The 13,491-nt window shown below is 53.0% G+C and overlaps 1 protein-coding gene across 2 annotated transcripts in view; it reads right to left on the bottom strand.

The window, feature by feature from the left end:
- USP9X (ubiquitin specific peptidase 9 X-linked) overlaps positions 1 to 13,491 on the bottom strand; it is a 1,605,828-nt gene that overhangs the window by 47,752 nt on the left and 1,544,585 nt on the right. For both annotated transcript variants that reach the window (XM_085622934.1, XM_085622935.1), the window contains exon 44: positions 11,331 to 11,426. In XM_085622934.1, the coding sequence (XP_085479060.1) occupies positions 11,331 to 11,426 (96 nt within the window). The remainder of the gene's footprint in view (positions 1 to 11,330; positions 11,427 to 13,491) is intronic.

The raw sequence follows: 13,491 nt of genomic DNA, 5'->3' as shown, positions 1-13,491 counted from the left end.
ATGCCTCGGAGAAACGCAGCGTCCTTTTCGGATTCGGGGGCGTGTTTTGCTGTTATCTCCTCCTTGAGACTTCTTGCAAAAAACACGCCCCCCGATCCGAAAAGGACGGGGCCTAATCTGAATGACTGACCTCTTCTCCAGTGGCTGGCCAACATTCAAGAGGCCAGCCAATGGAGAACAGGGGAGAAGAGGGGCTGGTTCAAGCCCCTCTTCTCCAAGTCATTAAATCTCTCGACTTCCGGTTCTGCCTTCGGCAGACCGGATGGTCCCGAGACCTAAAAACCAGTATTGTTCTCAAGGTGCATAACATGAGAAAAGTGTAAGAACGCAATAACCCATTAAAGGCATCGGAGGGGGACCAACCAAAAAACTGAACTTTTTGGGGAATTCACATACTGTGGGTCGCTAGTAGCCCACGGCCCCCCCGCGTAAGCAGGGTGGGTCGAGCTAGGAATAGATAGGCTAACCAACTCACGACTTATTACCAATCATCAGAGTTATACAGCTTCGACCTTTCATTAAAACAATATCTGGTATGGAGTACTCCTCCAAGCTGGTATCTAAGGCATCTCATATTTACCTGATGAACAAATCTTATCAAACTAAAACGTCATTGAAATGCCTATTACATGGCAGGGGTTTTCCCCGGACCAGAAACAAACCAAACACATTGTATGCATGAGACCAGTGATATAGGACCGACATTACAGTCAGGAACATGCTCAGCAACGTCTCACGTGCTCATCCTTCAGAGTCGGAGTTTCCACCTCTCTCACGTAGCGTCTTCTGCCACTCGAGTCGCCGGGTACATTGTAATTCCTCCTTCGGTGTCGTGAAGATACGCACCTTCCCATTGTGTTGTATCCGTAGACGGGCCGGATAAAGCATGGCATATTGAATCTGGAGCGCCTGTAACTTCTTCTTAACTGTTTGAAATTCTCGGCGAAAGAGTTCCACCTTCATCCCTTGATAGTCGAGTTTCCCTTTTTCTCTAGCCAGACGGAGCGCAGTGTCTCTGTCCCTATAGTTCAGAAGTCTGGCAATTATAGGGCGCGGAGGGGGCCCCTGGGACTGGACGTGCGGCCAAAGAACGATGAGCCCTCTCAACTATTAGCACCGTCGAGAAGTGTTCCGCCCCCAGCAGCGTTTCGACGTACGTCTCCATGGGCCCGGTGTTTGATGTTTCCGAGATTCCAGTTATACGGAGGTTGTTTCTGCGGGAGCGGGCTTCTATGTCCTCTTTCTTTGCCCTGATGACCTCCAATATTTTCTCCATGGTAGCACATGACGCACCAACCGTCTCCACACGATCTTCCGTGGTCGAGATGCGCTGCTCCACCTCCGCAATCTGCGAGCCATGTTTGTCTATCCTTGAGGCCATAGTGTCCATGCGCAGGTTGAGGTGATCGATTTTGGCATCAATAGTTTGCAGGCTTTGTTGCATGCTGAGCATCATGCGTTCCAGCTTTGTAGTCACGCCAGCCTCAGGGTCTGTGTCCGAGGCATTGGGTGTTTGAGGTTTGGTAGACTTCCTAGCCTCGAAGTTTAACTTACTCTGCTGCTTGTCCGTCCGGCCCATGCTGAGATATTTCTAGCTTCCAAAGCAGTGGGTAGAGGCGCCACTGAGGGGGCAGACCACAGCGGATAGATCAGCTCCAAGGCACAGTCGCAGCCGCGCAGATAGCCGTGATCTAGTGCTACGCGTCCACTGAGCGCCAGCGATTATACTAGTTGCGGATTGCAGGAGCTAGCCTCGTGCTCAAGATGCCCGTAGCAGCGGCAGACAGGCCGCAGAGGTGTTAAGCTGTGGTGCTACAGGGTATACTTTGTCAGTTGACACTGGGACAGAGATACAGCAGCTAGCTGTGCAATCCGGCAGTCCCAGCTATATCTGGACTTGAATGGTGAACTGAGCAGCACTCTGCTGGAAGTCCTGACTCCTGTCTTTAAGTGATGCTGCAGTAGAAGTACTCCTGCACAATATGGCTCCCAAGTTTACGCGTGAGGCAGGTTAGCTGGTAATACACAAAGCAGATTGCACCCCTGACAGTCTCAGAAGTCCAGAGAGCAGTGGCATGAGGCTGTTAATGGACGCCACGTGCAGTTCCCCCAGGCAACGTTGAGACTTGGTAAGTCTCGTAGCGGGCGCCGAAGTTCGCGCCGGAATTGCAGTCAATATTGAAGCACAGCACTCACCGATTGAGATGGTCTGTCAGGGCGCTCTATGTATGCAGGCGTGTTACGTGCCGCTGAACTCCGTCCAGCCACACGCTGCGGGAAGAGAGATCCGCCACCGTCTGCCCCAAGACAGCCACGCCGCGGTTCCAGGTGCGGCAGCGGCCGATGCAGAGGTTCGAAAGCGGGGCCGCCAAACAGGAATGCCTGGTAGGGGCTGGCTTCACCGAGCGGCGCTCCAAGGGCCCGCAATGCTGCAGCACTCCTGCCGCGCCATGGCACGCCGATCACCAGCTCGCCCTCCGCGGACCACCAGTGCGCGACCCGCCACCGCAGGTAGGAACCGCCCGGCAAGCGATCCTCCACAGCACCTGTGTCGCGAAATGGCGGCCACCCAGCACGTCTCAAACCCAGCAGGGCGCATCACAGAGTCGCCTTACCGCGCGCCGGGGACCAGGCAGCTAGCGTAGAAGTCAGCGGCTCCCAGCAGGTCACTAGAAGAGGAGTCAAAGCCCCAGGATGAGGAGATTAGAAGCTCACACTCCCCGAAGCCGCCATCTTGCGTCCAGCTAGGCCTGGCAAGGTTCCGCGAGGCTCGAGCTATTAGAAGCGGCCGATCACCAAATTAAAGATTGTGGAGCACTCCTCAATGCTTCAGAAGCAGTTACTGGTCAGGTTCAGCCATGGATGGCGCCAGGTATTGCGGATAATCAGAGGATAGTAAACTCTACCAGCAGAGCAGCACTAAAGCGCAGCCATCTTGCTCCGAGCTCTCTCGAACGAGTAACAGGCCTTGATGCAGAGAACGACCCACCAAGAGAAGGTCCGCTTGTGCACAGCACGACCTCTTTTGGCGCCCACGTAGCCAACAAAGAGCTGGTCATCCACCCGGAACTGTTGTGTGCCTTTGCAGATAAAATGAAAGTGCACCTTTTGGATCCAGACGGTAGAGCCTCTCTTCCTCTTTGGAAGGATGCGGAGGCGGAAAGAAGATAGGCAAAGTGATGGTCTGCCTGATGTGGAAGGGCGTGACAACCTTTGGCAAGAAAGAAGGACGGGTCCTTAAAACAACCTTGTACGGATGAACAGAAAGGAAAGGAGGTTTGGAAGAAAGAGCCTGGAGTTCACTCACTCGTCTGGCAGAGGTGATAGCTACCAGGAAAGCCGTCTTGAGAGTGAGAAGACGCAAAGGACAGGTATGAAGGGGCTCGAAGGGAGCGCACATCAGATATGTCAAGACAAGGTTTAAGTCCCATTGAGGCATAATGAACGGCACAGGAGGAAACGTGTGAATAATGCCTTTGAGGAAACGGTTAACAACCGGAGACTTAAAAAGAGAAGGCTGATCTGGCCGAAAGATAACCTTTGATAGTGCCCAGAGCAGAGCCCTGCTGGGCCAAAGAAAGAAGGAACAGAAGGACTTCAGAAAGAGGGGCAGAAAGGGGACCCACAGCCTTTGCTGTGCACTGTGCCACAAACTTGTTCCACCTGCAGGCGTATACTGTTTTAGTGGAGGGACGCCTGGCTGCCAGAATGACATCACAGACTTCGGGAGGGAGATTGAAAGCTGTCAACTGTCGCCGCTCAATCTCCACGCATGGAGGTGGAGGCTGGACAGCTTCGGGTGGAGGACCATCTCCTGCTGTTGCGACAGAAAATTCTTCCAAAGAGGCAGTCGGATCGAGGGATCGATCGCCATGCTGAGTAGCTCGGGATACCAGTACCTTCGAGCCCAATCCGGAGCCACAAGGATGACTTGGGTCCGGTAGCGCCGAATCTTCTTCAGCACTCTGGACAGAAGTGGTATAGGCGGAAAGGCGTACAATAGACCGCAACTCCACTCGCGACGAAAAGCATCGCCGAGCAAGTGCCGCCTTGGAAATTCCAACGCGCAGAACTGATGACATTGCTCATTCTCTTCGTGGTGAATAAATCTAACCAAGGCTCTCCCCACTGCTGAAAGAGACCTTGCACCACGTCAGAGTGCAGATGCCATTCGTGATCCATCAAGCACTGGTGGCTGAGTTCATCTGCCCTGGTGTTCAGAACAGCTGCCAGGTGTTGAACCACCAAGGTAATGCCTTGATGTTCCAGCCATGTCCAGAGGCGCAGAGCCTCCGGACATAGGGTCCACGACCCCACCCAGCCCTGTTTGTTGCAATACCACATGGCAGTGGTGTTGTCCGTGAACACGTGCACCACACTTCCCCGGACAGAGGGAAGGAATGCCTTCAGTACAAGCCGGATCGCCCGAAGCTACAACAGATTGATATAGAGCCGGGACTCCGCCGGAGACCAGAGTTGGGGAAGGGAGAGGGATCGGTCATTGACCCAATCGCGATCCGTGACCCACCACTGCAATTGTCGTGCAGCGCCCTCCGAGATCTTGACATGATGGGACAGGTTGCCCTGATGCTGCGCCCACTGGAATTTCAGATTCCACTGCAGAGCCCGCATATGCCATGTGGCACTAGCAGGAGGCCATCAGGCCCAGGAGCCGGAGGGTCATCCTGACTGAAACCCAGGCTAGAGGCTGAAAGATCGCAATCATAGCCTGAATATCCCAGACTCCCTGCTCGGGAGGATAAACCCGAAACAGCGTTGGATCCAGAACCGCTCCGATGAAGGGGAGCTTCTGAGAGGGACTCAGGTGCGACTTCGGCACGTTGATGGAGAACCCCAGCAAATGCAGGAGGTCGGCCGTAGTCTGAAGGTGGTTGACGACTGCCTGGGGAGAGCCCGCCTTCAACAACCAGTCGTCGAGGTAAGGGAAGACTGACACCCCCGACATGCGCAGTTGAGCTGCGACCACCGCCATCACCTTTGTGAACACCTGAGGGGCGCTGGTAAGGCCGAAGGGGAGTACGGCAAACTGAAAATGCTCCTGGCCTACCGTGAACTGGAGGTAACGCCGGTGGGCCGGCAGGACGGGGATGTGAAAATATGCGTCTTGCAAGTCCAACGCTACCATCCAGTCTCCAGGGTCGAGGTATGCCAGGACCTGAGCCAGAGTCAGCATTTTGAACTTCTCCTTCCGGAGGAAGCGATTGACGTTCCGGAGGTCCAAGATGGGGCGCAGGCCCCCTTTGTCCTTCTTGGGGAACAGAAAGTAGTGGGAATAACAACCACTCCCTACTTCCGGCCCAGGAACGCACTCGATGGCCCCCTTGGCCAAGAGGGCCGTGACTTCCTGCTGGAGAAGTACCAAGTGATCCCCCGACATGCAGTGGCCCAGAGGTGGCATGGCTGGAGGGGAGGACTGAAAGGGAAGAGAGTAACCTCTGCGTATGATCTGCAACACCCACTTGTCCGATGTGATATCGCGCGAGTGGGGGAGGTGGTGGCGGAACCTGCCACCCACCGGCATGGGGTGCTCCACAAAGCTCGGATTAGGAAGGTTTGGAGATAGAAGCAGCGGGGGCGGAAGTGGACTGACCCCCACGCTGTTTCCCAGACCCACCCCTGCGGAGCCGTGGCCGCGCTGAGGCTGGTTCTGCACAGGCTTGCTGAAGGAATGTGCCTGGGCGCCTCTGCCGTGGCCACGAAAGGAACGAAACCCAGGAGTGGCCGGGCTTTTCGCGGAAAGACCCAAGGCCATGGACATAGAGTCCTTAAAACGCTCCAGTGCACTTATTGCCAAACAGGCGAGTGCCATCAAAGTGCATGTCCATGAGCGAGCTCTGGACATCAGGCGAGAACCCGGTGGATCTCAGCCAGGCGTGGCAACGAAGCACAAAGTCGTAGAAATTGCCCTGCCCAGAGAGTCAGCCGTGTCCAAAGCACACCGAATGGCGAACTTAGCCGCATCCTTACCCTCAGCAACTGCTTGGGACAGCATAGCGTGGACCTCCTCAGGACACTGAGGCAACACCTGAGCAAACGTATCCCACACCGTGTGGGAATAGCGGCCCAATAAGCAGGCGGTGTTCACCGACCACAGCCCCAAGCTGGCCGCAGAGAACAACCGCTTTCCAAACTGCTCCAGCTTCTTAGAGTCCTTATCCGGCAGAGCCGTGGGAAAGGCACTCTGCGACGTCGAGGCTTGGATGACCAGGCTCTCAGGCGTAGGATGAGTGGTCAGAAATGCGGGGTCACCAGGCGCCGGGCTGTGACGCCTGGCGACGACGCCTGGTGACATTCTTATCCACAGGGGCCCCTGTGGCCGGCCTCGACCAAGTGCCCAACAAGACGTCAGAGAGGGCGTCGTTTAAGGGAAGCAGGGGCTCCGAAGTGGAGGCCGTCTGGAGCACCTCAGTGAGGAGATTAGTCTTGAGGGCCACCGTAGGAAGATCAAGGTTGAGAACCTCAGCTGCCCGACGGAGCACCATCGTGTAGGAGGCGCCCTCCTCCATTGTAGGCGGGAGAGAGGCAAACCCCGGGTCAGAAGAGACATTGGGGTCACCGGCCTCCTCCAAGTCGTCCACCCAGTCCTGCTCAGAGTCACACTGACGGGCAAGAGGGTCCTCGGACCCCTCCCAATCATCCTCCACCTCCGTTGCAGGATGAACAGGCGGCGGCGGCGGAGCCGGAGAAAGAACAGAAGGCGTCAGAAACGGCGTTGGCCGGGGCCGGGCTGGCGCCGTCTCCCAATGCGGATCCCAGGCATGAACTAAATGGTCCTGGAACCGGGGCAAGGGCGGAATGGACGGCACCCACTGCGGCGCCGGAGGCGGCGCTGGGGCCGGAGCCGGCAGCGATGCACCTTGTGGCGCCGGGCCGGAGACAACGGCGTAGGATCCTATGGCGCCGAAGCTGGATCCGCCGGTGGCGCCGACGACCCAACAGGATCTGGACACGGAACCGCGGGGCCCGAAGGCGCGCCGGCGGGAGCCCAAGGCCTAAAAATGAGGTCCATGGTGGCAAGAAATTCTTGCACCTGTTCGGGAGTTGCCGACGGACCCGGGTAAGGTGGGTAGGCTGCGGGACTCTCAGGCTCCAAAGGAGCCGCAGGGGCAGAATCCCTGTCCCCCTCATCCGCATCCGAGGACCGACGGGGGAACGTCGGAGAGCGAACACGCTTCTTCCACTTCTTTTTATGTCACTTACCGGAATCCGAGGGCAAAGACTTGGAGCCCAAGGAGCGACTACTGCGGCCCCGCGAGCGGTCCCGGCAACGGTCCCTGGAGCGGCGTTGGGAATAGTACCAGAGCTCCAGCAGCTTCCGGCGCCGCTCCCTCAAGGCCTTCGGAGCCATGGCCTGGCAGGACCGGGAGTCATGGTCGGTCTCCAGACAGTAGAGGCAAACATCGTGGGGGTCCGCCACCGACATATTGCGATGGCAGGCCCCACAAGACTTAAATCCAGGCATCCCTATGTGCACCAGGAGTAAAAAGGGGAGACAAAAAGTCTCAAAAGAGGAGTCAAAAAGTGACTAAGGTACTTGCTCTATCCGGATCTGAGCTTGCAGGCGCGGAAAAAGAAAGAACTGACGTCAGCGCGCATGGGTGGCGCCTAAGTAGTCTCCATGACGTCATCTCGGGGCATACGACGCCAGTGACGGACGCGGAGCCGCACGACGCCACCTACTGACGCGCAGGGGTACTGCTATGAAAAGACTTTCCGGATCCAGTGTGACGCCTGGGGATATTCTAAGGTAAGGAATCCATCACTAACGTGTCTCTTTCAGATATTTGATTATCACCTTTCTAATGTGTGCTCCATTTGAACCTCTGCACATTGCCCCCTCTGGCTGCTTACGATCAAAACAGCCTACATATACTTTCCCCTCTATTAGGTACGTGAATAAAAGGCAATTAACTTTTAAAAAAAAACTCACGGAAGGGGTCTTCAAGAAAAAGATATGCTTACTCTAGTTTGCAAACATGCTGTGACTGGTGAAGAAAGTAGGCTGTTTGGGTGCTTTTTTTAGTACTCTGCTGCTGGTCCCTATGCTACATTGAAAGTGCTACACCCCGGCTGTGGCTTGGTAACTCATCTCACTTTAAGCAGCTGGTCTAGGTGGAGTTCAATACACTCCCCCACACCCTTTCATTCCCCCTCCTCCCTGCCGGAATGATATGCTTTCTTTGGAGAGCATGAGCTCTATCCTCCTACATGGTAATTGGCCCATTCATTTGATGCAGATCTGACAGGGCCTTGTGTAGGTGGTGTGTGGGCGGAGTGGCTGACATCTTACTCACACATACCCACCAAGTCCAACACCAACATCTCCGGAAATACAAGCCACAGAAATCTGGGCCACCATTATGACTCATGCCCCGGACGTCATCTTCATCACAGACACTTGGCTGAACCCTGCATCTGCTTCCGATATCGCCACAGCCACCCCCGACAGATACAAGATCGTGCACAGGGACCGATCCAACAAACGGCAGCGGCATCACCATAATCTACAAAGAAAACCTTGAATGCTCAACCACCACAGATGACACCACCCCCTTCATGGAGCACCACAACTTCGAACAAGCAGCAAAACCACAATCTCAGGCACCCTTGCCTACAGACCTCTGGGACCCTGCCCTGCCATCTGCAACGCCATCCCCCGACTTTATTGCCCCTATTGCCAACGTCTTGAATCTGAACATCTTCATGTTCTCAAAGGGAAAGTTGAGAACACGAATGATGCCAACACGACTGACTTCCTAGAAAGTATGGGCAACCTCGGACTCAAGCAGCTGATCACCAATCCCAGCCACACCCATACCCAAGGACACACGTGCAACCCTATCTTCTCAGCCAGCAACAGAGTAAAATGCACCCACACCGAGGAGCTCACCTAGATCGACCACTACTGCGTCCACTTCATCATCTCAGAACCACCAACACCCTGGCCTCTACCGCCAGCGACACAGAGCAGCTGGTCAAAGGTATCAGTGCAAAAATAGATCAACGCCCTCAACTCCCACCTACCCACCACCATAGAAGAGACAGAACAAGAGGTGGTTAGCGCACTGGATCACAGCAAGCGATGACAAAGTCGCATCGAGGAAACCTACCAACCCCAAGAAACGAGCATGACACCCCAACTGGTTCACAGCAGAACTGAAAACTAAGAAACGTGTTGCGGACAGAAGATGGCGCACTAGTAAGACATTCGTGGACCGAAAACGCATCAAAGATGCCCTCAACTGATACCAACACCTCCTAAAAAAAAAAAAAAGACGACTGCTCTAGCCACCTGCATCAATGACAGCTCCAACAGCAAGGAACCTTTCAACATAGTCAAGGGGTTCTCTAACCCCTTAGCAACCGAAAGCAACATCTCACCTTCATTAGATCTCTGTGACACCCTCGCAGACTTTTTCCAAAACAAAATCAACATCTACGAAGACTTTGCACCCCTCACCCCTGAGGAGGACAGCATTAACCTTCTCATGCTGACCGAAACCCACCCACACCAGCTCACCTTGTGGAACACCCTCACTGAGAAGGAAAACGTGTATATCGTGAGATCCATCCACTCTTGAGCCCCAGCAGACCCCTGTCCCTACCATACTTTCAACCTCAGCAATCAACCCATCAGCAAAGATCTCACCAAGGTCTTCAACCCCTCGATCACCACGGTCCACTTTCCCCAGAAATGGAAACATGCCGATGTAAAGCTGTTGCTGAACAAGCCATCCGCGGACCAAGGAGAACCTAAAAACTACAGACCCATCTCCCTGCTCCCCTTTTCAGCAAAGGTCATTGAGAAAGCTATCAACATCTAGCTCACTAGACATCTGGAGAACCACAACCTTCTGGAACCCTCACAATCGACTTCAGAGTGAAGTACAGCGCCGAGACAGCTCTAGTCACAGGATGGAAAGACATAAGTATGCTGCTAGAAGACGTAGATACAGAAGCCCTCACCCTGCTTGACCTCTCTGCAGCTTTTGACACCATATCACACCACACACTGATCAACAGACTCCACCAGATCGGAATCCAAGGAGCAGCACTAAAGTGGATCGCATCCTACCTCACAGAAAGAAAGCCGAAGTTCATCCCCCCCACCCTACTCCTCGCTTCCTAAGAATATCACCTGCGGTGTACCTCAAGGCGCATCCCTCAGCCCAACCCTTTTCAATGTTTACATGACACCTCTGGCCAACATCGACAAGAGTCAGACTGAACATCATCTCCTATGCCGAAAACATCCAATTCATCCTCTCCCTGATAAACGGCCCAACGCCCATCAAAGACAAGTTCCAAAGATACATGAAATTTGTGGCCCTCTGAATGAACAACAACTGTCTCAAACTCAACAACAAGACATAAGTACTTCTCTTCGGGAAAGGCAAGAACACCCTCTGGAGCACTGCATGGTGGCCCACTGAGCTTGGACTAACCCCCCAAACCCACCAAATAAACCTGCAACCTCGGCATCATCCGCGACAGCCAGCTATCCATAAAGAAGCAGGTCAGCATCATCTTTACTTGCTTCCTCACGCTCCCAATGCCCAGGAAGGTCTTCAGATGGCTCTTGCTACCAGTCACAAAGAGATGCCAGTTCAAGCTGCTCACCCCAGCATACAAGGCACTACACAATGAAGGACTGGTGTGCCTCAACAACCAAATGCATTTCCACCAACCTACCCGAAAACTCTATTTTGGATCCCCCTCTCTAGCAGCCACCCAACACATCCGTCGGACAAACAGTGGAGGCCACTCCTTCTCCCACCTGCCGGCTAATGCCTGGAACAACCTCTACCTGCATCTCAGAGCCTCACCATTGCTCCAGCAGTTCTGGACGGACCTCAAAACCTGGATGTTCAACCAACATGAGAACAGGCAGTATGATCCCTCATGGCCTCAAGACCCTCGCGGGTGAAGTAGTCGAGCTCTACAAATCCTGATTGACTGGGCTTCATGAAGGCTACTGACGTTGGGCAAATGTTTCCCTTCTTTAAACTGTACGAAGAGAATTAAGAGGACTACAACTTCAGTGCTTTAGTGATCCAACACTTCCATAGCCCCCTGTGCTGGTCATTAATTTAGGAAGTCACTATATTACAAAGTTAAGTACATAATTATGTACATCCAGCAACAGCTTCTGTGTCAAAAACCTGCAATTAACTTTTAAAATTATTTTTCTAAATGTATGCAAGTAATTATGTGCTTACTGAACACCATAAAATATTTTTGATTTATTGTACTGCATAGATTTTTTCAAAAAAACATAACGGAAAAAAAGAAAATGTGAAAACATTTACCTGCTGATACTGGGTACCAGGTGAATGGGGATATAATGGAGCATCTTCAGGCGGAGAGGACTCGTGTTCATCTGGGGCATCCGGGTCATCTGGTTCCTATGAATGAAATTTTTGCACACACTTATAAAATACAAAAACATTGATCTCAAAAGAATCTTCAAAAGGGCAAATGCTCTAATTAATCTGCTGTTTCCTCTGTAAAGGTTCTGTGAATTTTATTACAGGGAAGTAGTGTTAAACAATACATTGTTTTTTGTTAAAAGTGTAAATTGACATGAAATGCTATAATAAGGTAGGAAAATTAAGACTGATTAATTCAAGAATAAGGAAATACAAAGCAGTCTCTGAAAAAAAATCCAAGTTCCCTTTGGATGAATCTTAATTTTCCTGAACGTTTTTTACAAAGACCAAAATTGCAACTAACATAAATCTAACTACTGTCATGCTGAAATATACCATTTCCTATCGACAAAGAAAACACCACATAAGAGGGAAGTCTGAATCCAGAAAAAGGGCAGTAAGTAATATTTATTTTATAAAAGACAACACAATTATTAAGGAAGCGGAAAAAAAACGTATTCCCTAACTTTTCACCCCAATTGATGCTCATGACGGAGCGGTTCCGTCATGAGCTTCGGTTGGCCTGTGCTTATGACAGAACCGCTCCGTCATGAGCACAGCCCCTGGGGGAAGCGCTGGCGCTCCCCCCCCTGGGGCATCGATCTTGCCCCCACAGAGGGGGATGGCAGCGGAAGAGTTTCCGCTGCCACCCACGAGCCCCCCCACGCTTCCCCATGACGTCAGCGCGCACAACACGCGCCCACGTCATCAGGAAGCGTTGGACGCGCTGGAATTCATTTCTTCCAGCGCGTCCAACGAAGGAGGTACGTGTGTTTTGACTCCGGTGGGGCGGGGGGGGGGGGGGCAAATAAGGATGCCTTGAGGCATCGGGGGAGAGTAAAGAGTATTTCCTCTCCCCTGATGTCTCAATGCTGGGCATTCCTGCTTCACGATCGCGTACAGCGTCGCGATCGAGGAGCAGGGATGCCCCACTAGACACCAGGGATGTTTTTTTAGCGTAAAGGAAGCGACCCCTTGGGCAAGGGTCGCTTCCTGGGGGCCAAATTTTATATTAAGACTTTTCTGCCCCCCATGGGGGCAGATCGGGCTTATGTTTAGCCGTTTCTGGTCCTGGAGGGGGGGGGGAGGGGGGGGGGGCAGAAAAGCACACTAGACCCAGGGATTTATTTGTGCTTCGATTGGGAAGCGACCCCTTGAACAAGGGTCGCTTCCCAGGGGACAGTTTTTTTTTAATGATACTCTGCCTTCCCTGGGGGCAGATCGCCTCATTTTTTGGGCTTTTCTGCCCCCAGAGGGGGGAGGGGGGGGGGGGGGGGGAAAGAAGGGCAGAAACCCGCACATGACACTGGGGAAATTGTAAAAAATATGATGGAAGTGACCCCTTGGGCAAGGGTCACTTCCGGGGGCCATTTTCTTTTGTATTGGGAATTCTAATCCTAGTAAGAGGGCACGCTATGGAATTAAGCTGTATATGCTGTGTGACAGTAGGACTGGATATGTCTCTAATTTCAGGGTGTACACCGGTAAGGAATCCAGGATTAACCCCCCTGGTTGTCCGTCCACTTTTGGAGTGACTGAGAAAATTGTTTGGGAACTTGGTAGAGGATTTTTTAACAAAGGCCACCATTTATATATAGATAACTTATACACTGGTGTGCGGTTGTTCAGGGAATTGGCCAAAGTGGACACTGTTGCTTGTGGCACAATTCGCTCTAAACGAACAAGTTACTAACCTTCGGTAACGATGTATCTGTAAGAAACATTAGTTAGTTAGATTCCTCACCTTAGAATATCCCCAGGCGTCAGACTGGATCCGGAAGATTTTTCGTCAGCAATACCCCTTGCGCGTCGCTAGGCGTCGTCTGCGGCTCCGCGTCCGTCGTCGGCGTCGTGCGCCGGGATGACGTCGTCGGAGTACTTAGACGCCGCCCTCGCGCGCTGACGTCAGTTCTTGTACATAGCCTTCCGCGCCAGGAACGCAGAGCCATGCAAAGACCGACACTGGTGCCAAAAATAAAATCTAGGGGCCTGAAAGGACAACCTTAACCCTAGATGTCAGTTCGCAGAACGGGGAGGATGG

The sequence above is a fragment of the Triturus cristatus genome, chromosome 8, assembly GCF_964204655.1.
Source record: "Triturus cristatus chromosome 8, aTriCri1.1, whole genome shotgun sequence".
Classification (NCBI taxonomy): Eukaryota; Metazoa; Chordata; class Amphibia; order Caudata; family Salamandridae; genus Triturus; species Triturus cristatus.
The sequence above is the reverse complement of the archived record's forward strand: the minus strand, read 5'-3'. Positions and strand labels throughout refer to the sequence as shown.